Raw genomic sequence first — 24955 nt, 5'->3', positions numbered from 1 at the left:
ATGGACCCTTTCTTAGAATCATTTTTTAAAAATGTATAAAGACACTAAGGGTTACATAGGAAATTAATCATGTTTATATATATAATTATCAATGTATTAAAAAGGTCACTGATCCTAAATTAAGAACCTCAAAATGACCTTAGGAGTTATTGTCATTATTTAGAAACACTTTCCTGACAACAAACCCATATAAGGAAATTGATACATTTATGCTTATCCCCATTAAACAGAGGATGAAAATGAGGTTCTCAGAGGAAGAGAAAGGACTTGACCACTGTCCTACAGTTCCGAACCCTGAGAGTGGGGAAACAAATCAAGGTCTTCTGGATCCAAGTCCAACAGTTTTTCCACCTCCTACACTATCTCACTCCACCACACCACACCACACCACACCACACCACACCACACCACACCACACCACACCACACCACACCACACCACATACCACACCAACCACACACCATACCACACCACACCACACCACACCACAACACAACACACCTAATGGTTTTTATATGTTATGGTACAGAGCCCTCTCTTCTGAAATCAAATGAATACAAATTGCTCTGATCTGGAACATCTTTTTTCATCAAAGGGGAGTAATAATAAGATTTGCACCATAGATCTCCAAGGTTACTGTGAAAGAAGAATGAATGAATTAAAAAACATTTATTAAACCCTTACTATGTATTTTGTGCCGGAAATACAAAAAGAAAAGTCAATTCCTTCTCTGGGAGAGTTCTCATTTCTAATGGTGGAGACAATATATGTAGAAGGTGCAAGTCAATGAAAAGATCTGGTGTCTTTAGGGTGCAGCAGTAAGCCAGGGGGCAATGCCTCTTCTTTAGTGTCATTTCCATTGATAAAATCATTCCACTTTCGGAATTGAACCATTGAACTGTGACAGGGACTTTGGAGACAAGACATTTGGGCATATATAGCTTTTTCCCTGTGGAAGTAGTTGCCATGTTATATCTCAACAGGAGTTGCTTTCAGGGGTTAGTCGTTGAGGGCACTTGGGTGGAGAGTATTGCTATTCCCAGGGCTCTTGGACTCAGAATTCTGGTCTGTCTTCCCTCTCTGGCCCATGCAACTTCTCGTTTCTTCTTTTTACTAGACTTAAAGCACTATAAAACAAAAATTATTAATAGGCTACTTTATAGCAACTTAGTTCAATACAGCTAGCATTTATTTTACTTTTTAAAATGCATTTTTATTTATTTTGTTAAATGTTTCCTAATAGTATATAAACTTTTTTATCATTCATTTTTAAAATTTGGAATTCCAGATTCTTTCCCTCCCTTCCACCTCTTCCCTCTCTTTGAGAAGACAATTTGATATTAATTATACATGAGCAAAATATATTTCCATATTAGCCATATTTCAAAAAAACACAAAACCCCTGCCCCAAGAAAAATAAAGTAAAAAATATGCTTCAATTTCATCAAGTATTTATTAAGCACCTACTATATACATAGTTCTAGTTCTACCTAGTCACTAGGCATTCATTCAAAAACAAAAATAAAAAAAAAAACCTTGATCTCTTCAGTCTAATGAAGGATAAAACATTTAAACTGAAAAGTATAGACACATGAATTTGAAGAGGAAGATAGCACTAATTAAATAAGTGACTTTACAAAGAAGGTTGCAATAGAGCTGAGCCTTGAAGGAAACTAAGACTTCCTTAAAAATGTAAATGTAAATAATAATAATAATAATAATTTTTGCTATTGTTTAATCATTTTTCAGTCATGTCTGACTCTTCATGACCCCTTTTGGGTTTTCTTGACAAAGATACTTGAATAGTTTATAATTTCCTTCTCTAGCTTTTTTTTAAAGATGAGAAAACTGAGATAAACTAGAGGTTAATTGATTTGTCCAGGGTCACTCAGCTAGTAAGTATCTGAAGACAGATTTGCTTGCAGGTCTTCCTAATTCCAGGCCCTGCCTGCATCACTTAGCATTTAACCCTAAATTAACTTTGTACCTCAATTCTCCTTATAAAATATAATCCCATTTTAGATAATCAAACAAGTATCTTTCTAGAACCCTGACAGCTATGTGGTTTACATCTGTGGGAGTAAAGTTAAATTTCATGAATGAATGGTTTCCCTGACTCCTGCTGGACTCCTTAGATCTTTCCCAACTCTGGGGCCAGGGTGATAGGATATGAAGAAACAGTTTGTTGTCTCAGTGAAGAAACTCCTTTGTTTTTAGAAGAGGACCAATAATAATGGGGGTGATATCTTGACTTGCTAATTCTCTCTCCAGTCATTGGAGTCCAGCGACAGAAAAAAAAAAAGTCAAGATGGCTGATGACAGTTCAAGATATAGTGGATGAGGGGCGGCTAGGTGGTGCAGTGGATAGAGCACCTGCCCTGGAGCAGGAGTACCTGAGTTCAAATCTGGCCTCAGACACTTAATAATTAACTAAGCTGTGTGGCCTTGGGTAAGCCACTTAACCCCATTTGTCTTGTAAAAACTAAAAAAAGATAATAGTGGATGACTTTGACATCTTCAATGCTTGACCAAGCTCTAAGATCTCCATAATGCCTGCTTCACTCCCTTCCTGGCTGTTGGAATCAGTTGTTCTCCTTGCCCATTCCAACAGGGGAAGTCATTACATGCTTAGGGTAGATATCCTCCTAACTCAGTGACAGGTTTGCAGCCCTTTGGTTGCCTTCAAACCTGGCTTAGCCCATCTACCAAGATGATAGTATGGCCTCTGCACATGCTACAGCTTCTTGGAATTGCCCTCACACTAGAAGGACTAGTCTTTTCTGAACATCCCATACACCCTTACAATATCTTAGGAGACTTGGCCCTTTAAGTCAATAGCTTTCAAAGTATTTTCTGGCTCATTGTGAGTCCCTGAGATTCTCTCTTTGACCATAAGGTCAAAACTATTTTCACAATAATGTTGTAATATAATAATATAAAATGGGGGTAGCTAGATGACACAGTGGGTAAGAGTGCCAGATCTGGAGTCTGGAAGACCTGATTTAAAACACAGCCTCAGATAGTTATTTACTAGCTGTGTGACCCTGAGTAAGTCACTCAGCCCTATTTGCCTCAGTTTCTTCATCTATCAAATAAACTGGAGAAGGAAATGGCAAAACAATCCAGTATCTTTCTTAAGAAAACCTCAAAGACTTAGAAATGACTAAACAATTAGCTGAACATAAGTCAATGATATAAAGTCAGACAAAAATCTTAACAGGAGCTTAGGTTCCATAGGCTTATAATATGCATATCAAGGAAAACAAGAATCCCATTGAATTCTGACAATATAGCAAACATCAGAGCAATTTTTGCAGTTCTAGATGCTACATATTCCAAAGATAATCACTGCTAGGATGAAGGAACTTACTTTTTAGCCTGGAAAAGAGAACACAGAAGTGATTTAACTGTTTTCCAATATTTGAAAGAATCTGTTATGTAACAGGGGTTAAATTTAATCTATTTGGTCCCTGAAGGACTTCTAGCCTCGATGGGTGGGAACAGTAGAGAATCATGTAGAGAGGAAAATATTGTTAAAAATTACAGGTGGCTCAAAGTTAAAGAGCCAAGTAGTGAGTTCCCCATTACTTGACAGAGACATTATAAAGGAATTGCTCTCAGGGGAGGTGATGAACTCAGAAATCTTGTGATTTTCTTAGTTGAATTTTAAAAGGATCTGAGTGGTGCTAGTCTACTTTATCTGACATCTGGTCCCCTTTCCTGTTTGGGATTATTTTTTCTTTTTAGTTTTTAGCTGAAGGGAGGATCCTGATAGCTCTGAAAGGAGTATGACTTTCTAGAGCTCTAAAGATAGTAAGGGTATCATGCTAGTGATCCACCTATGGTCACACTCTGTTTATCTGTCCCCCATCAGCTATCCCCTTTAGGACTGATTTGTTGACTTTTTCCTCCCCCCTGCAGAGGGTTTGGTCTCCTGATCTTCAGGTGAGGAAGGAGGCAGGGGTGACACTTGAGATAGGAAGGTGTGTTGACCTTGGGAAGCTGCTGGGACTGGGATGGGCACCTGTGCGGCTCCCACAGTGATAAGAGGGGTCTCCTCTCATATAAAGCTTTGTCAAGGGCTTGGGACTTAGTGGCTGGTGTGTAGGCAAAATGGGGAGGATGCTGCTCTGGGCCTGTGAGTCTTACCCAATGTCTTTACCTTCTTTATTTTTCCCCAGATTTTGCTATTTTGCTATGTGTGTGTGTGTGTGTGTGTGTGTGTGTGTGTGTGTGTGTGTGTGTGTGTGTAAGTCATAGAATTATTTGGATGTTTGGGGATTGTTCTGGTGGGGGGGTGGAATGAAGGGGACTCCATATTGAACTGATGATAGCTCAGAGCTTAAAAGGATGAAGAAAAGCACCTAGGAATGGTGTAATGGGCAGTGGACAGGGCCATGGATGCTGACAAGCACCCTCAGTCCTTGCAATTCCTTAGGCTCCTGACCTGGTGTTTGCAGGTCACCTGCCAACTAAGTCTCTTTGGAGGACCTTGGGGAACTATGAATGGATGGTGGGACCATCTGTGATGCTCTTTTTTTTTTTTAATTTCAGCCTTGGCTCTCTTGCTGCAACTGGGTAAGGTTCATACTATTCCCTAATCCATTAGTCTCAATTCAACTCAACAATTATTTTCTAGCAAAGTACAGGGGACACATTTCAATTCAATTGAGCAAACATTTATTGAGGTCTATTAGTTGTCAGAGTTAGGTGATGGAGGATACAAAGCCCAAAACTACATGGTTCCTACCCTTGAGGAGCATACATTCTACTTGTGGGGGAAATAACATGGTGACCAAGAAGGAATAGCAAAATATAGGCAAAATAACACAAATTGGTTTTGGAGAGATAGAGAGTCCTAAGAACGTAAAGATCTCTTGTGGGAAGGGGGCCCTTGAGGAGACCTGTGAAAGGCCTAAGTGATTCTAAGAGACAAAGATGAGTAGGGAGATGGTTCAGGTATATCAAGCAGCAAATAGGAGGGATAGCCATAGGCTCCTCTGAAGGGAAATATAGTGTGTGAGTTCTGCATCAACTGTAAGAAACATTGTAAAGGAGCTGCTCTCAAGGGAATGGTTAGACTGGATGAACTCAGGTCTCTTATAACTTGGAAGTTCTGTGATTCTATTGGTTGAATTTAAAAAGGAGGAGAGTCCCAGGAAATTATTGTTATTATTGTTTGCCTTTCATTCTCAAAAAGGATCATGACATCAGGGAGGTGGTGCTCTGAGAAGCACATGAATCTGATTTGAGTGGGGGGGGGCGCTGTGCAAAGTCACCAGCCTCACTTTCTCCTCCAGAGCCATCTGAGTCTGTGTCTAGATATGGATCAGGATGACTAGAGATGGTTTTGGATGTGAGGCAATCAGGGTTAAGTGACTTGCTCAAGGTCACACAGCTAGTAAGTGTCAAACTGCCCCAGGAAATAGCACTAGGTGAATCTGAAGGAAATCACAGGTGTAGGATGGGGAACAGCGAGTAAGGAACCTGCAAAGAGCTGTATTGTGCAGAACTCCAAATGGCAACTAGACGAGTTTATCTTTTAATCTAGAGATAACAGAAAAGTAAAGGTGAAAAATATCTCAGCTGCTACCTTTGGTTGGAGGATCCTTCGGAGCTTTGACAATTGCTTTCTTTATCCTCTCAGGCTCTGGTTACAAGCTCGTATGCTACTTTACTAACTGGTCCCAGTATCGGCCAGAACCAGCCAAGTTCTTCCCCAAGAATGTGGACCCATGTTTGTGCACACACCTGGTGTACGCCTTCGCCACCATGAACGAGAACAAGATTGCTCCCTATGAGTGGAATGACATTGACGTCCTGTACCCACAGTTCCGAGCCCTGAAACAACAGTCAGTAGCATTGGGTGTGGAGAGCACTAGAAGGGAAGGGTAGGGGTGGCATGGGGTGCTATGGATGTCTGGACCCCAATTCATAGTCCAAAATCACCTTATGAGACTCTTAGACTGACCATCAGTCATTTAGGCCTTATTAAATGCCTACCAGGTACCAGATACAAGGCTAACATATCTGGGGATACAAAAAAAGGTAAAAAGACAATTCCTGCCCTCAAAAAGCTTTCAGATTAATGGGAGAGAGAACATGAAAATGGCCATTTATAAGCAAGGAGATAATCAGTAGAGGAAAGGGTAATTAAGTGGAATGGGAAAAGGCTTCTTGCAGAAAGGGAGATTTTGGTTGAGATTTGAAGAAAGTTATCGAAGCAGGGAGGCAGAGAAGAGGAAGGAGAAGAGTTCTAGGCAAGGGGATTCTAGGTGAAAATCCATGGAGTCAGGAGATAAGAATGTATGTGTGAGGAACAGCAAGGAGGCTGGTGAAACTTCACAGAGAATGTGGAGGGAAAGAAGACTAGAAAAGCTAAAAAGGTCTGGGGTTACAGAGGGCTTTAAAAACCAAACAGAAAAATTTATATTTGATCCTGGAGATAACAGTTGACCACTGGGGCAGCCAGGTGGTGCACAGAGCACCAGACCTGGATTGGAAGACCTGAGTTCAAATCCAGCCTCAGACACTAGCACTGTGACCTTGGACAAGTCACTTAATCCTGTTTGCCTCAGTTTCCTTATCTGTAAGAGAAACTAGAGAAGGAAATTCCAAATAATGCAAGTATATTTATCAAGAAAATACCAAGTGGAGTGACAATAAATCGGATAGGAGTGAATGATTGAGCAACAACAATATGGTGTTTATTGAAAGGTGGAGTGGATCAGATCTGGGGTTTTTTTTGTTTTTGCAAGGCAGTGGGGTTAAGTGACTTGCCCAAGGCCACACAGCTAGGTAATTATTCAGTGTCTGAGGCCAGATTTGAGCCCAGGTCCTCCTGACTCCAGGGCTGGTGCTTTATCCACTGCTCCACCTAGCCTCCCTCAGATCTGTTCTTTAGTAGGAAGATACATTTTAAAGTAGAATGGAAGATGAACTGGAGTGAGCAGAGACTTGAGGCAGGGAAAGGAATGTAAATAAAAGTTGTTAAAATCTACAGGACCTGGCAACTGATTGAATATGAGCGTGTGTGTGTGTGTGTGTGTGAGAGAGAGAGAGAGAGAGAGACAGAGACAGAGACAGAGACAGAGACAGAGACAGAGACAGAGAGACAGAGAGAGAGACAGAGAGAGAGGCAAACAGACAGACAGAGAAGGAGGGAGAGAGGGAGGGAGAGAGAACTGTGAGGAGCCAAAGATTGAGTGATTGGAACAAATATTCTGGAAGAGAGGATGCTTTGAGGGAAATTCAGTTTTAGACAATATAAGTTTAGGACATTTTGTTTGAAATGTCCATTGGAGGGTTGTCAGACTGAAAGTCAGCAAAGAAGCTGGAGTTGGACAGATTGAATCTATGAGTGCTGGTGAGATCACCAAGTGGAATGGTATAAAGGGAGAAGGGGTCCCGGGACAGAACCTCGAGGGACAGCTAAAGTTAATCAAGGTGTCCTATAAGAAGATCTGGCAAAAGAGCCTGGGGAGGAACTGTCAGGTGGAAGGAAAACCTGAAGAGAACAATGTCACAGACGCCTGGAGAGGAGATTGGTATATAGGAGAAGGGGGTGCTGGATAGTGTCAAAGGCTGCAGAGAACGCAAGTAAAATGAAGACTTTAAAAATACCCTCAGATCCAATGAGAAAGCTCCTTTGGAGAGATATTCAGATGCAGGAACATTCAAGGATGATTTCCTCCTTAAAAACTACACCTGATAGTCTGACTAATATAAGCAGGGAAATGAGATGGGTTTGTTTTTTTTTTAGCCAAGGAGCTGTGATTTGGCCAGATTGTACCTTTTCTGGGAAGTCAGGTGGATGATGGTGGGATGGGGTGGGGGGTGCTCAAGATTCTGCCACTGTGATTCTTCCTTTAAATATGCTTGTTTTTTCCCCCACAGAAATAAAGATCTTGTCAATCTGCTTGCCATTGGAGGCTGGAACTTTGGTACCCAGAAGTAAGAGCTTTCCCAAATCCTAGAAAGGAGGAAGAATGAGAGTAGGGTAAAGGGGAGAAGCAGAATAGGAGTACTTAGGAGGAGAGAGGGGAACCCCTGGGATTCAAGCAATGACTGGAAATGGGAATGAAATAAAAGTGACAGCTGCAGGGAGGAATCATGGTGATTATGGTTTAGAGCAGCATTTCTCAAACTTTTTGGTCTCAAAAAAGACCTACTTAAGATGTTCCCTTCCTGCCCCACCTTATTCCCCCTCCCCTTAATTTCTCCCTCCCTTTCTCCTTCCTTTCCTCTTTTCTCCTTTCCTCCCTCTCTCCCTCTCTTCTTCCCTCTCTCCCTCTCTTTTAGGACAAGGACTTGGGTTTTTTCAGGACCTCATACATTTAGTAGGGTTATCTGCCGGGCTGAAAACAGCAATGAGAATAATCACAATACCAAGGGACTCTGACTAACCTGAGCCTGGCATGGTTGGGAAGATTAGGGTGCAGGGGAAATAGTGCTGACTTTAAATTCCGAGGACCAAGTTCAAATTCCAGCCCTTGTGATTCTGAACAAGTGACTTAGACTCTAGGGTTTCAGGTTTTTTTCTCCTGTTAAAATGAATGGGACTGGACTAAAGCATGGTGTCAAACTCAAAAAGGCATGGAGACTACTAATGTAAGGATCCTTGCAGGCTGTATGTTGACTTAGAAAACTACTTACTAATATTATTTATATTCTATTGTCTTTTTCTTTATTTTGTTAAGCATTTCCCAGTTATGCTTTAATTTGATTCAAGAACATTATGCTTGCAAGCTATGTTTGACACCCCCAAATTTTTGATACCAAAAAAAAAAATCCATTATGTAAAAATCCAATGGACAACTGTGTGCAAGGATACGTGCTATTGCAGATGACCATGAGCAGGATGCCTAAGTGTGGATGCTATTGTTGCTGCTCCCTCTGATGTCACAGTTAGCATCTTTAATAGACACCTCTCCTCCTAGATTCACCACCATGGTCTCCTCCGCTGCCAACCGCAAGACCTTCATCTGTTCAGTCATTGATTTCCTCCGACTCCATGGGTTTGATGGAATTGATTTGGACTTTGAATACCCTGGCTCCCGGGGCAGCCCTCCTGAGGACAAACAGCGTTTCACCATCTTGATTAAGGTGAGGATGGAGCCTGGGCAGCCAGGTATCCCTCAGGGGAGCTGATGGTGCCCTTGACCTGTGCTCTCTTGAGCTTAAGCCTGGGGGCTGGGCTCAGTTGGAGAGTAGGGCTGAGGACAGCCTCTCAGCAGCTCTTCTCCTCTCTCTAGGAAATGTTAGAGCTTTTTGAACAAGAGGCCAAAGAAACAGGACTCCCCAGGCTGCTCATAACCGCAGCTGTGTCTGCTGGGAAAGGCACCATCGATGCAGGATATGAGATCGCAGAGATTGGAAAGTAAGTGCAGCGTGTCTCCTGGTGATCTCAAACTTTAGAAAAGTGGCTTCCAAGATTTTGGGGGAGTGGTAGATTGGCTCCCAATTGTATATGGGAGTGGAGGGTTGGGTCTCTTTAAAGTTTTTCTCCTGAAGGGGCAGGTTGAAGAAACTCTGGAGTTCAGTTGTTCTTGAATGGTTTGGCAGTTCCTTTCAAATTCTCTTGTGTTTGAGTGGGGCCTGGAAAGAGAATAAACTTGCTCCAAGACTAGGGGAATAGTTGTTTTTTAAAATAAAAAAAAATCTTCAATTAACAAACATTAATTTCCTCTCCCCCAAACCCTTTAAAAACAAATATGTATAATTTATTAAGTAAATCTCCTTAAGGACCATGTCCAAAAGTTGTCCATCTCATTCTGTAAACTGAGTCTCTCACTTCCCTGCCAAGAGATGGGCAGCATGTTTCATTATAGATTATCTGGAATTGTGGTTGGTCACTGAACTGATCAGTGCTCTCAGGTTTTTCAAAGTTATCTGTTTTCACAATGTCATAGAATTCCTTAAAAACCTCTCTGATATATACTCTTTAGGAATGATTGCCTTTTTGTTATTGGCCCAGTGTTGGCCAAGCCTATAACCTCTGGTTTCTGTGGTCCTCAGGGAGTTTGCTTCTGAATACTAGCTCCAAAAAACTTGCACATGACAGATATCTCACTTCTATGGGATGTTCTTGTCAATGCTTGGGAAAAGGCAGAGGCAACCTCACCTTCATACCATTATGGGCTACCAGTCATATTTCCCACCAGACATGGGTCATATGTTCATTCTCTGTTCATCCTTCCGGGGACCACAGAACAGAAGCCTCTTCCTAGATACCCACAGATAGATAGGTGGGTGGCTCAAAAAAGATTCATCCTCTGCTAAAGACCTTTTAAAGACCTAGAAACCCAATCTATCTTTCCAACAACTTTGGACATTCCCCCCCCCCCCCTCCCTTTTTTACAATCTAGTCAAACTCTTCTCAATAGTGCATCTCCCATCTCCATACTTTCTTACCTTCTTATGCCTGGAATGCATTTTCTCCTTACTCATATAATTCTTTTCTCTGAGACAGCTCAGGTACCATCTTTTGAATAAAACTTTTCTCGATTGTAACTAGTAGTGGTCTCCCTCTCTATCTCTTTAACCATTAACTGCTTTATGTGTGTGTGCATTATGCACGTGTATATTTACAAATTATATGTATATATATGCATGCGAGTGTATTATATATACTGTTCATATTTTTATGTGAACATATTGTCTCTACCCTTAATGTTAGTTCACTGAAAAGGATTTTTTCATCTTTTTACTGGAACCCCCTGCTCCTAGCTCTTTGCTTAACAAATACTTGTTGATTGATAGAACATATCCTACATCTCTTGGAGGTGACCTCCTGTCCTTAAAGTCCATGCTGATAGAGCCCACATCTTTGTGGAGTCTAAACCAGTTCTATACCAATTGGGAAGACTTTGGACCTGAGGTTTATGACTCTGAGGGCAGGGATATTTTTGCCTTTTTTGTATCTCTATTGCTTAGCACAGTGCCTGGAACATTATAGACTTAATCAATGCTTGTAGATTTGGTTATGGCATTTATGTCATCTGAGGTTCATCTTAGATAAGCTAGGTAGGCTAGGAAGGGATCATGTCCTCTGACCAATCATCTGACCTCTAGGAGATGGATTTTTTGACTCCAAAGGTTCCCCACCTGAATTTTTCAGAAGATATATAGATTCTCTGGGCTTCCTGCTTGATGAATGTCTCTCATTTCAGGCTCCTGGACTTCATCAGTGTGATGACCTATGACTTCCATGGTGGTTGGGATACATGTACAGGACATAACAGCCCCCTGCATGTGGGATCCAAGGACCAAGGAGACAACCGCTATTTCAACTGTGTAAGAAAAGCCCAAGGGGAAGCACACCACTGTAGATAAAGTGCTGGCCTTGGAGTCAAGAAGACCTTGGTTCAAATCCTGCTTTTGACACATATTATCTATGTCATTTAACCCATCAGTGCCCCAGAGAACTCTATAAAGCACTTAAAGAGCGTTGCTGATATGAGATCTGTAACTTCCCAAGAGTTCCTTCTACCAATAAAATCACAATTTTGTATTCCACTCCCCCCCAAATGAGTCACTAGTCACATGGGAGTTTTGTGTGTTTGAAGGTATTTGGGGGGTCAAATAGAACTAGCCATTTTGTCAATAGGAATTGATGTTTTGTTTTGTCTTCTGTAGGAATTTGCCATGAAGTACTGGAAAGACAATGGTGTTCCAGCTGAGAAGCTTATCATGGGGTTCCCTACCTATGGACGAACCTTCCGGCTCACCACTTCTGACACCTCTGTCTGTGCCCCAGCCTCTGGAGCAGGCTCATCTGGTCCTTACACACGTGAGGCTGGCTTCTGGGCTTATTATGAGGTAGTACATTTAAATTGCTTACAAAAAAGGCTAAAAAAATTCATTCTCAAATATATACCACCTAACTCATTCCATGACCTTCTTTGCCCGGGTTCTGGAAAAATACAATCTTGAGCATTAGAAAACCTGAAGAAGAGAATGACTAGATTTTCAACTATATTCACATTGTGCTTGAAGTTTTTCTTCTGGCTACCCCAGAGGTGTTCCTATGTTGGGGATGGTGAATTTATCCACAATCATGTAAACATAACAAGGTTTCCCTCAGAAGGTTTACAACAATATAGTCTCTTGGTTAGGGAAATGGGCTGAAACATTTGCCTGTTGCCTAGTTTCTATCAAGTTTTAAACTTTTTTTGGTGACTAATGTGACTTGAAGCTGTGGAATCATTTTTCAGAGGCAGGTAGATGGTATAATGGATAGAGCTGACTTGAGTCAGAAAGATCTGAATTCAAATCCAACTTAAGGGATATTTACTGTGTGATCCTGGGCAAGTAACTTGACTCTTTGATGCCTTTGTTTCCTCTTCTGTAACCCAGAGATGATTTATGATGGCATCTATCTCATAAGGAAACAAAGAACTTAATAGGATATTCTGTGTAGAGTACTTCATAAAATTTGAAGCACCGTGTACATGGCAACTTATTAAATCAAGAAATATTTATGGGGCGGCTAGGTGGTGCAGTGGACAGAGCACAGGTCCTGGAGTCAGGAGGACCTGAGTTCAAATCTGGCCTCAGATACTTAATAATTACCTTGCTGTGTGGCCTTGGGCAAGTCACTTAACCCTATTGCCTTGCAAAAACAAATCCTAAAATAAAAAATATTTTAAGTAACTATTGTTAAACTGTGCTAGGATTTGTGGTCAAGATTTCTGTGGTTAGTTTTCTCAAGGAATTTACATTTTATAGGTGGGTCAATAAGACAAAAACACACATATATTATTCAAGGTGGGATGGGATGGTAAAAAGGTGAGAGTGTGCTGGGAAAATCTGAGGAGGGGTGAAGCATCTCCATATTGGGGTGCACATAGGATCAGAGCCTCAAAGCTGAAGGGACCTTAATCCATTAATTATGCTCTCAACATGGAAGATACCAATATGAATAGATAGAAGAGGGGGAATCAATGATAGATTCTGCAGGTAAAATTGTTAGTTCTTGGTGATTTATTGGATGGAGTAACTGGAGGGTGGATGGTAGTGGCATTAGTAGACATATGAATTTGAGGAGGAAGGACAAATATGTTTTAGATATAAGTTTGAAAGACTGGTAATCTATCCAAAAAAGAGGTGTATATAGCATGTGAGTGGAGATGCTAGACAGGAATTAAGGAAGACCTAGATACACAGAGTTGGTAGTGATCTGAGTGGAGATGATAATCAAATGCAGGAGAACAGATGAGAATACCAATGGAGAAGAGAGAAGAAATGGAAAAGGAGTCTAGGACAGACCTTGGGGGACACATCCTTATGGAGATAGAAGAGGAAGAAAAAAATGCAAAGGCCAAGAAGGAGTTAATCAACAGGTAGGAAGAGAAAGAGCCAGAAGTAAAATGTTGAAGGGTCAAGAAAAGGAAAGAACTGGTATTGCAGGGAGGTCAGGAAGTGATGGTATGGATTGTAGATGATGTTGAATGAGATTTTAGCAGTGAAAGAGATTACAGTTTGAGGAGATGATAAGCCTGAAGGAAGATTCTTTAAGCATGGGGAAACCTGAGTAAATTTTTTTTTGGCTTGGGAAGGAAATGTTGTCAGCAGGTAATAAGAGACCAGAGAGACAGAGAGACAGATAGACAGAGGCAGAGACAGACAGAGAGGGAGAGAGAGAGACAGAGAGACAGAGAGACAGAGACAGAGACAGAGACAGAAAGACAGAGACAGAGAGCCAGAGTAAGGAGATACACACAGAGAGACAGAATCAGAGTGAAACAGAGACAAAAGATGGTGATTGATTCCCTGTTATCCCCATTTCCCCCCAGATCTGCACATTTTTAAAAGATGCAACAACTTCTTGGATTGATGACCAGAAAGTCCCCTATGCCTACAAAGGCAGTGAATGGATTGGCTTTGATAATGTGAAAAGCTATGAGTATAAGGTAAGAATTGAAGGCAAAGATGATTTCCTGCTTCCCAATCCTAGGAAAACAGGGTCTTTCCCAACACCTTCTCATCCCCCTCCACACCCCAGTGAGCACCTGTTAATACTTGAGGTCAATGACTGTTAATATGTAGGGAAAGTAGGAGCAGATCAAACCCATGATGAATATTCTCTTCAAGCCAAGCAGAGGAGTAACATTTCAGTTCAATGCAATTAGATTCGATTCATTAAATACCCAAAACATTCAAGACACTGTTCTAAGCACTCTTGCTTCTTGCACCCCAAAGCTCATATTCTTATGTCCTTAAAACTGACCTTATCTGAATTTCAATTGAAGGCAGCTCTTGGTGGGACAAAGTTGACCTAATATATCTATCTGCTTTCCTTTATCAATCACAGAATTGTCAAAAAGGAAGAGAAACTGTCCTCAGGAGCTAAAACTGGCAAGGCTGCTTGGGATCAAACTCAGCCATGAGGCAGTTGATAAGATTTACTGATCGTATTGGGAGAATCCCTATGCTAAGTCACTGGGGTGAACCCATCTGTGGGTTTTCTCTCCCCATCAATCTCCCCTCACATCAAACTTTTTTTTAACCTTTCTTAAAATTTATTTTTCCAACTACATCAAACAGTAGCTTTCAACAATCATTTTTCTGTAAAGTTTTCAGTTTTACATTTTTCTTCCTTCCTCCCTTCTCTGCCTCCCCCCATCCCCAGAAAGCAATCTAACATAGGCCCTACTTGTATATATTCATGTTAAACATTTACCCGAGTTTTTGATGAGAATAATTCACCTGAGGGAAAGACACCCCCCCAGGGACTAATTGCTAAGGTTTTTTCTTCTTTCTTCACAGGTGGATTTTGTCAAACAGAACCAATTTGGAGGTGCTATGGTTTGGGCCATTGACCTTGATGATTTCGCAGGGACTTTCTGCAATGAGGGCAAACATCCACTCATAAGCAAACTTCGGTCTCTCCTGGGGCTGTCAGGAGGTAACTCAATACTGGGTAACCCTACCCCAAGTGGCAGGGCAGGTTTGGGAGTATTAGGGGTACACTCTGGGGCATCAGCTCAAGAAGCCAAGGTTGCTCAAGAGAAGTAGATGACTCGACAAGTGCTAAATTCACCAAGCAAGAAGAGATTGAGTAAAAGAAACCTACTAGGGTGTTGAGCCTTCCTTCTCTAAGAGAATTTTGGCTGGGCCTTGGTCCTGAAGGTAGTTATAACTCAAAGACCATGATGATAAAGCTAGAAGGGACTTTAGAAGCCAACTATTCTAATCCTTTTTTACACAATCCAGAAAGCTCAAACCCAGAGATTTTAATAGATTTGCTCAGTTACCCAGACAGAAATGCTGGGATTCAAAGCCATCCTTCTTGACCCCAAATCCAGTATTCTTTCCCCTATGCTGATCCCTCTTTGCTAGGGGTGACTGATCCATGGATCCACAAATAAAAGGGTTCATTAGTTTATCACTACAGATTTGGAAGTGAGGAACCAAGACACTACCTTTGGGATTTGAGAGGTATAGTTCAGTTTAAAGCTACTCTATGTTCCTGGGACCTCTCTGCTCTGGAGGCAGAGGTAATTATGTAACATCTTTCATGCATTATCATTTAACTTTACAAAATGCTTTTCTCCAGATCTTTTTGAGAGGAACAAAACAAGCATTACCCTTTTACAAATACAGAAATTATCTCAGAGATGTTGTAAATTTTCCAAGGTCATTGGAGTGGTGTCAGATTCTTAATTTGTGACCTCGAATCCAGTGTTCTCTCCATTACATCCCAGAATCAGAGCACTTTTACAGGATATTTTATCGACTTTGTTGCAAACTCAGAAGCTGGTTGCTTCCCCACCTTTGGTTATTTCATAGGGTCAAACCTTCTAGAGCTGGGGTGGAGACTCTCTTAAGAATCATTGATTCTAGGGGCAGCTAGGTGGCAAAGTGGACAAAGCACCGGCCCTGGAGTCAGGAGTACCTGGGTTCAAATCCGGTCTCAGACATTTAATAATTGCCTAGCTGTGTGGCCTTGGGCAAGCCACTGAACCCCATTTGCCTTGCAAAAACCTAAAAACAAAAAATAAAACAAAAAGAATCATTGATTCTAGACCCTGCCTTCAAGACGTGTAATGCGTTAATACTCCTATTTTACATATATATATATATATATATATATATATATATATATATATATATATATATATATATGCAACTGAGTCCCCAAAGGTTAAAGGATTTGCCCAGACACACATTGGTAAAGGGGTAGACAGATCTTTAGGGTAGGGTGCTTGCTACTGGACCATTGTTTCTTGTTGAAGGCTGGTGTTCAGAAGGGATCTTATATGGTGCATGATGGGCAATGTGATTACTGTGATGGGAATGATTCTCTGAGGGTTACCAGTTAGGAGTACCCCATGAGTACCTTAGTGGGAGCAAAGTGGAAAGCTAGCCACAGCCAATGTGAATTTTTGGATTGTTTGCAAAAATTCATGTATTTATTATCTGTCCCCCCTTCTCCCAAATCCAACTCTTCCATGTTTTTCTAATTTCTTCTTTGCCCCAATGGAACACACCCAACTGGATAGGGTCTTGAGGTCACTCTACGTAACCACAGCTGACTCTCCCACTGGTTTTTGTGGTAGTTTCCAGTTGGTATTTGCCAGCTTGGATGCATCCTTTCCAGGCTTAACTAGAGTCTGAATCTCAAGGTTAATCTCCCAGGGATTTGAATCCTCGTGTAGTTGGCCAGGATGAAGGTCTATTGGCTTTTGAACCCATATGTAAATAGAGAAAAGACTCCCCTACTCCATATGTGATTCATCTCACTTGTTTCTTTTCTTCTCATAGAGTGTACTCCAGCCAGTAAAACCTTGACTGACCTGTTCCCAGCACCTAGAAGTCCAAGCTTCTGCTCCAACCAAGGGGGTAGTGGAGGAGGGGGTGATGGAGGCAGTGGTGGAGGTGGTGATGGAGGCAGTGGTGGAGGTGGTGATGGAGGCAGTGGTGGAGGAACTGGAGGAGATGGTGGTTTCTGTGCTGGAAAGGCAGATGGCATCTACATAGATCCTGAAAATAATACTAAGTTCTACCAGTGTGCTGGAGGCAACACCTTCCATTTCCAGTGTGCCCAGGGCTTGGTCTTTAAGGAGAGCTGCAAGTGTTGTGACTGGCCTTAAAATAAAGAGTAAGACTGTTAAAAAGACTTCTGGCTATGCCCCACCCCTCCCCCAAGTCCCACTCAATGGAGAGTTTTTTGAAGGCAGATTTGTTTTGTAATTGATTCTTGAATTCTACAGATTCTAGTTGTATCAGGCATATAAAAGGTTCCCATAGATATCCTCCCAAACATCCATGATCTGTGATCTATTCATTGTGGGATCTTAGCTCATCCATAGAAGCCTGCTTATGTCAACTCCCACCCCTGTCTTTTCATGACCACCAGGGGCCCACCCAGCATCCATCCTTAGGGCTGTTCCCAACTTCTAATATCAAAGGAAATCAATGAGATAAACATCATTGGAGTAATTTAATAAACTACTTATCCATTTAAATGCTTAGTAGTTGTCTAAATAGCAGCTTACTCCCTAGGTAGGGAAACTTTCTAATGTTATGGCCTTATTTCAAGGACAACTGATTTTGTAACAGCTTGGAAAATGTCAATCCTTGATTGGTGCAGAGACTGGTATTTTGTGTTCAGTGAAAATTTGAAATAAATTGACCACAGCTCAATAATTTGCTTTCTGCATTTTGAAGAATTATTTTTTTATAAGAGTCAATTGTAAAATGAGAACCCTGGTTCTTCCCTGGGGAAAAGAATTGGGAAATTTCACCCAGATCAAACTTGAGTCTTAGAGAATAGACTCTTATTGTAGAAGGTATTCTATTAAACATTTGCTAATTTAACAGGGAGAAGTGAGAGGCCCCCCTCAATGCATGTCCCTAGATGCAAGCAGATGAAAGGGGAGATATTCCTATTTCATTTAGAATAATGTCATAATTTCTGGCCAAGGTAATAGTCATCATGCTATCATGTCAAGTGAGATCAAAATATGGTGGGCTTGTATGAGAGGGAGGGGAAGGGGTGCAGGGTGGTACTCAATTATCTTGATGAATATCTCAGTTCTCTTATTTAATTTGCCACTGGGGTCTTTCTAGCTGCATTCGCCTGTCTCTCATTTCTCTCTCACAAGCCTTGACCCTTAAGTCAATGAAGCTGCTTCTCTAGTAGCAGAATTTTCCTCTACCTCTGGCTTCCTCACAATCAGTCAGCTCTGAAAGGACAGTTAATCAGACCCATCTCTATCCCAGGAACTTGTCAGGGACTACACTTAAGAGAAAAAAGCCAATGGCTTTCCTATAATCACCAATGGCTCCTCAGATGCTCCCCTACCAAAGTCATCTATAATAACAAAATATCAGATATAGGACGATATAGGATCTTTACTTTTATGAGTAAAACAGAACACCCAGACTGTGCATCCTGAAGGCATCAGACCATAGGTTAGAGAGCCATTAGGGACTTCAGAGCTCATCCAGTACACCTTCTCAATTTGAGGAAACTTAAAAAAGTGACTTACAGCAGAGTTAGAATTTGAAAACAAGATTCTCTTCCTACCTAGTTTTCTTGTCCCTGTGCCTCCCTACTATGTCATGGAGGTTTGTTTAGTAAAGAGTTTGGCATGGTCCACTTGTCCATGGAGAGATTCACATTAATTTTGGTAGCAAAAAAATTCTTCAACAGCTTGGTTTATTTCCCTAAATGACTTCAGAGACCTGCTGAGTACCTGCCAAAATGAACCTGGGGGGCTTCTCAGGATGCTGGTCCATGGAGTAGTTAGCAGCCTTGGGATATGGTCTTCAGACTAAGACTAGCACTAGAAGACCCTTGGTGGGGTGGGGAGGATAATGATTGGTTTTAGGGCTCTTGACATACTCCTAGAGAAACCCAAAACTCCACCGAGCAAGTCCATGCTGCAGTGATCTAGAGTGATTTAAAAAAAAAAACCCAAGACATCCTAATAAATCCAGTAAAATTTCACTCCTGTACCTAGAGGGGACCTGGGCCTAGAAAAGACCTACTTTGGACTTTCCAGATACTCAGACCCTGACCCTTTCTCTTGGGGAATTAAAAAATATGACCTCTATATTCACTCCTTATTTCTTGCACTGCTTGGTGACAAAATGGAATGGAGGGGGACCTGTTATGGTACACTATGAATGCTGCTGCATTGAAAAGTAGAGAATCTGGATTTCAATCTGGGTTTTATCCCTGAATACCTGGATGATCTTAAGCAAGTGATTTAACCTTGTTTTTCTCATCTGTAAAATAAGAGGGTTGGACTAATGACCTTTATATGACTCCTTTCAGAGCTAAATCTAGGATTCTGTTGACCTCACTGGGGTGGGATGCTGAGAGTGACTATTCGTTTGTGCTAAAGCCATCCTAGGGATCTCACAGTAAGGATCACCAAGCTCATATATTTGAGAACACATAACAAACTCGCACATGAAGACAACACTGAGTTTTAAAGGAATACTATTTTGGAACTTAGAATGAACCACTCCCCGCCTAGGGCTCAACCTTGGCGAACAAGAGGGTAACAGGGGTAGCTTGCCTCATGGAGTTAAAGTTAGGTGAATCAGGGGAATGAAGATGTCAGAAACATCTCTCAGCTGTAATACAGGCTTAGGTAGGCAACTCGGTTCCGATGTAGCTTGAATTCTCTGTCTGTTATCAACTGTAATGAAAATGATGCTGGTGAGTATCATACATTCAAAGTTATGTTCCCCTCCCCAGTAGTCTGGGGAGACTATGTCCTCTTTCCTTAGTTCTTATGGCTACCTGGGGATTGGATAATTACTCTAATGAAAAATTATAAACATAGCTTTATATTTTACATGGTCTACAATAATATTTCTCCCAATCTGATTCCCTCATCACTTAGGGATGGAGACTATAATTCACCAAATAATAGCCATTTATATGTTTTCTTAAGAGTTATTCTCTAGTTGCCTTATATTTGTACTCAGATCATGAATTTGGAGTGTGTGTGTGTGTGTGTGTGTGTGTGTGTGTGTGTGTTCGGAGATCATCTAACTCTTGACATATTTTTCTGGAAAGTGGACTCTAAACTCCTTGAGGGTAGGCAAATATTGCCCATAAACTCACCATGATGATGCTCATACTTAAAAAGAGTCTATTAAATGAATGGTCATCTCTCTAATTCGTACCTCAGTTTTTAGGGTCCTTTTCTTTAGAGATGGCACTTGAGCCCAATCTGGAGACCCAAATTTCATGGGCCAAGTGACTTTCCGGCATTGTTGCATCTTTGGATAGTAGGTTCCAGGTCTAGGGGGACAAATTCAACCTTTTCTAAGTTTTTTGTTTTCACCTATGAAGACCTATGCAGAATGCCTGGGACTCTTGACTGTTGGGGAAAACTTGATTGATTCATTTCCTGTTTGGGTGAGAAGGATCTTTACCTAGATATTTCCTGAATGCTCAAAGTTAAGATGCACTATCTTGCCTTCCCTAGTTCCAGGGTCCCCAGAACAAGACATCTCTATGACTATTCTTTACTAAATGGAAAAACACAAGATTGCAAATATCTGACTAAAGGCATGTATTTAAGATGAAGTTACGTAGTTCTGCCTGAAAATCTATGATTCAACAGGGGTTCTTAACCTAAGGTCAATGCACTTTAAATAAGAAAATTTATACATACATGTATACATATATGCATACATATTTCATTAACTGTTTTAAACTAATTGCTTTTCTTGTAACCCTATACATTTTATTTTATACATTTAAGAACATGATTCTGAAAAGGGGTCCATGGGTTTCAATCAGATTTGCAAAGGGAAACAAAAAAGTTCAAAAACTGCCAAGTTCAGAGGCCCACTAAAATTAGCAATATCACTTATTCCTTGAGGAACAGGACTTAGGAATATCCAAGCCAGCTCTCTCCGGCAGAACTATGATGCCATCGGTGGTACATTTTTTCATCTCAGGAAGTTAATCTTTCATGTTTTCTCTGGGAACACTAACTCTGACATAGTTTGACCATCCCTGGCTGACTTCTTTCCTTGCTGCTCTGCTGTAGAGATGCGAAAGAAAATCAAAGATTTGTCATACCCAGGGAAATATGATGAGTCTGAGGGTCTCTCATTAAAGCGAGATGAGATGGTGTTAAATGGAGCATAAGGAGGAAGAACACAAGAGGGCTTCATTTTCTGGGTCTCCTTTTTAAGTGGACTGAGCTTCGCATCCTATTTACAGAAAATAGAGTCAATAAATATATTTTATTTATTCAAACTTAGGCTACACAGATTTTCAGTGGTGGTGGTTGGGGAAGGAGGGGAAATATCATATGCTGGTGCTTGGCAGGTGTTGGGGTGTGCCTGATATGGGAGGAAGAGAAATCTAGGAAAGTATGAGAAGAAGGACTCATGATTAGTCCATTGAGAGACAAGTTAGGATATAGTGGGTCATTGAATTCGGTCACCAAATAGCACATGATAATACCTATTTTGCAAGAATGAAGTGTTGGGGTGCTTTACTGATAATGGAAGAATCCAAACCAGTTTAAGGCCAAGAGACTCCCACAGCACCAGATCATCTCCAGTACTTGCTTTTCCTATCAATCAGGTCGTGGGGTGGAACAATTCTGGTAAAGGAAGTGAGGAGGACACCTTGCACAGCATAAACATAACTGTGCAATTCATACTTCCAATATTTGATTGATTGATGTGTGTCCTCTTCAATACCCAAGGACTACTAGTAGTAGTAGTAGTGGTAGGACAGGAAAAGAGTAGTTTTCCAATTTTTTACATTTCTGAGTAATACTTCATATCAGTGATCAATAAATTTAGGACCCAGGCAAGAGCTGTTTAATATGTCCATGAATACCCTTCAAATGTGGAAGAGAACCTCACACAAAGATAGGCTGATAACTTCAGCAGTATGCTGTCAAGGTGAACATCTCAGACATTTCACTATCTGGCTGGATAATAAAGCAAGGCAGTACATGTGCCAGTTTGAGCAGCTGTTGTTCAGTCGTAGCCAGCTCTTCATGACCCTCTGAACCCAGATACTGGGACCAGTATTTTTGGGCAAAGATATTAGAATGGCTGACCATTTTCTTCTCTAGTTTATTTTATAGATGAGGACACAAACAAACAGGGTTAAGTGACTTGCCCAGGGTCATATAGCCAGTAAGTCCGGGTTTGAACTTGGCATAGCTGCCCCACACAAAATTGTTTTTTGGTTGTTTCCAATTCTTCATATTCCTATTTGGGGTTTTCTTGGCCAAGATACTGGAATGGTCTTCCATTGTCTTCTCCAGTTCATTTTGCAAAGGAGGAACTGAGACAAACAGGGTTAATAATGATTTGCCCAGGGTCACATAGCTAAGAAGTGTCTGAGACCAGTTTTGATCTCAGAAAGATGAGTCTTCCTGTCTCTAGACCTGGTGTTCCCTCCATCCGATGTGCTACCTGAGATATTACAGATGTCCTATCTGTTCTAAGAGTAGGTTGTATTGGTGGAAGGCAAGGGAGTGTCATTTTGAACAACATTAAGCAAAAGAGTATCAATCCTGGCTCTGATGCTTATTAGCTGTGTGACCCTTGGTGAATCACTAAATCCATGTTTCAGTTTCTTCATATTAAGATGGAGATCATAATGCATCTGTGCTACCTACACTTGACAAGGGTGCTTATGAATCTGAAAGTCCTCTAAAAAGAGGGTTTATTGTTATTGTCATTATTTTACCATCACCAGAACCCGGATTCAGCTCTTTCATCATCAAATATGCTTGTCCCTCTCCCCCCCACTAAAACCAACCAACCTCTATCTTTCTTTTCTTTGTCCTCCCTTCTTTCTCTATCTCTCATACATATGTATTCATACATATGTGTATACATACATATATATATATATATATATATATATGAGAGAGAGAGAGAGAGAGAGAGAGAGAGAGAGAGAGAGAGAGAGAGAGAGAGAGAGAGAGAGAGAGAGAGAGAGAGAGAGAAACAAGTCAAATCTAGTCACTAAACATTTATTCAATAGGTCCTGTGTTAGTATAGTACCTGGAAGACAAAGGCACAAAGAGCCCCCTCTCTCTCAAGGAACACACAATGTACTGTGGATGCATGGATGATCTAAATCAAAGTATATAAAATTGTCACTTACCTTACGACTTGTTTTAAATCGTTGGCTTGTCCTGGATCCAATGATATATCCCTTATTACTCATAGGAGTATTAATAAGGTTGAATTGCACACAATTCCTCTATAAGTTTATACATGCAAAAAAGACAATTAGGAAGCAGTCCTGCCAAACAGTTTACCCCATTATCAATGAACATGGGATCCTCTTTCATTTTCCACTCTTCCATTATCATCCATTACAACTAACAACGTGGAGTCCTAGAAAAACATCTGGATTTGGAATTTGCTGATGAAGGTTGAACAAATGATTTCTAATGTCTTTTTACACCTCTTTATTTATGATTCTAACCTGTACAAGGATCCTTTTGTAGATTGTACAATTGAATTTATAAGAATTTTGAGTGCAAAGATACTATTCAGATCACAAACCAGCACACTACCATTCCCTGGTCCCCCAACCCTTTAACCTTTTGGAACCCTTCCCCAGGAACTTTTGTGGTGAAAGCAGTTACAGCCTGCTATAAGAAAGCTACCTAGTTGCCCGTATCTGGGGAATTTCATAGATTAGATGCCTAAAAAATTCATTCCAAAGACCTGTGCGGGGCAAATGTTGGCTTGTTGGCTTTTCTTGAGGCTGTTGGGGCAGCTTGTGAGGGAGGTCAGGGTTACAAGAGAAAGAAATGAGTGGGTTTTGGCCAGAAATGCAATTCTATTGGAGGAAGAAGTTCAGCCCATAGAATTATTTGGTATATTTGTAGTAAGGTTGTTTTAGAAAATCCTCTCAAAGAGGGTGAGAGCACACGGCTATTGGGAGGGAAGTGGAAAGAAAGGGAACGGACTAGGGATGATCACGGCTCCCCCACGAATGATCCCTTCATAGCATTAACCCTGGGAATGGGGGGAGGCTCCGAACACAGTATCGTTTCGAGGAGGAGGGAATTCATTAAACAAATAACTGATGGGATATTCGATTGGTCGGGATCAGGTATGGGAAGCTTTCTTCCAGTGACACCCTGGATCATACAAATCTGAGGAACCAAAGAGTGCAAGGTTTGTGACTGGCTACTCACTTCGTGGCTGTTGTAGCATCCAGGTCCTCTGTGAGGCGCCCCTCTAAGGGGCACATACGCATTACCGAGTCTGTTTGGAGGGTAATGGAAGGGGAAGATTTTCTTCGTCTGGCACGATCCAAAACAATATTTCAGCTGAGCTTCTAAAGATCAAAAAAGAGCAGACATATCCGATTACAGAGAGACTTTGTACCCGAGGGACCGAGTGTTTGATTCAGTGAGGCTCTGGGGTTGGGAGGCGGGCAGAGATAATGGCCGGGGGCCGGGGCATCACGAGTGATGCCCTCTGTTGGGTAGTGCAGTGCTAAGCCAATATGAAATCAAAGCCTTCGCCCCCTTTCTCGTCTCTCTGGCCCCCAGCACCCCCGCTCTCCAGTCCGACAGCTGGTCAAGGACACCCCGACAGACCTGAAATGTCCCATTCCCAGTTCATGTCGCTAGCTATGTGTACAACGGGTCTCCAGGGCAACCGAAGGAGAGGGCGGCCCAGGGCGGAGAGCGCGGGGCCCGGTTACCGCTTGGTGGAACTGGGCGGCGCCGGCAGAACAGAGCTAGCAGCGGAGCGCGCGGAGCCTCGCGCCCGCAGAACAGAGCTAGCAGCGGAGCGCGCGGAGCCTCGCGCCGGCAGAACAGAGCTAGCAGCGGAGCGCGCAGAGCCTCGCGCCGGCAGAACAGAGCTAGCAGCGGAGCGCGCGGAGCCTCGCGCCCGCAGAACAGAGCTAGCAGCGGAGCGCGCGGAGCCTCGCGCCGGCAGAACAGAGCTAGCAGCGGAGCGCGCAGAGCCTCGC

The 24955-nt window shown here is 41.7% G+C and overlaps 2 protein-coding genes across 3 annotated transcripts; one reads left to right on the top strand and one right to left on the bottom strand.

Annotated features, from left to right (window-relative positions):
- Positions 1-5733: 5733 nt before the first annotated feature.
- On the top strand, positions 5734-17633 carry LOC141488386 (acidic mammalian chitinase-like). The gene is made up of 9 exons (XM_074188410.1): positions 5734-5852; positions 7897-7953; positions 8940-9105; positions 9255-9379; positions 11172-11295; positions 11638-11820; positions 13797-13913; positions 14770-14908; positions 16768-17633. The coding sequence occupies exons 1-9, from the start codon at positions 5773-5775 to the stop codon at positions 17094-17096; spliced, it is 1320 nt and encodes a 439-aa protein (XP_074044511.1). The 5' UTR covers positions 5734-5772; the 3' UTR covers positions 17097-17633.
- CIMAP3 (ciliary microtubule associated protein 3) lies at positions 16183-24741 on the bottom strand. Of its 2 annotated transcripts, XR_012468666.1 has the most exons (7): positions 24576-24741; positions 24168-24310; positions 23120-23218; positions 21059-21192; positions 20152-20269; positions 19536-19658; positions 16183-17091 (listed from the first exon to the last, which is right to left on the bottom strand). XR_012468666.1 is itself a non-coding variant. In XM_074188411.1 (6 exons), exons 1-6 carry the CDS (start codon positions 24598-24600, stop codon positions 19590-19592), a joined length of 588 nt encoding a protein of 195 aa, XP_074044512.1. In that variant the 5' UTR covers positions 24601-24739; the 3' UTR covers positions 19440-19589. The 2 variants fall into 2 exon arrangements, 1 of the variants encoding a protein (XP_074044512.1); XM_074188411.1 differs by lacking the exon at positions 16183-17091 and having other exon boundaries at positions 19440-19658; positions 24576-24739.
- Positions 24742-24955: the final 214 nt, after the last annotated feature.

The sequence above is a fragment of the Macrotis lagotis genome, chromosome 5 (assembly GCF_037893015.1).
Source record: "Macrotis lagotis isolate mMagLag1 chromosome 5, bilby.v1.9.chrom.fasta, whole genome shotgun sequence".
NCBI lineage: Eukaryota > Metazoa > Chordata > Mammalia > Peramelemorphia > Peramelidae > Macrotis > Macrotis lagotis.
The sequence above is the reverse complement of the archived record's forward strand: the minus strand, read 5'-3'. Positions and strand labels throughout refer to the sequence as shown.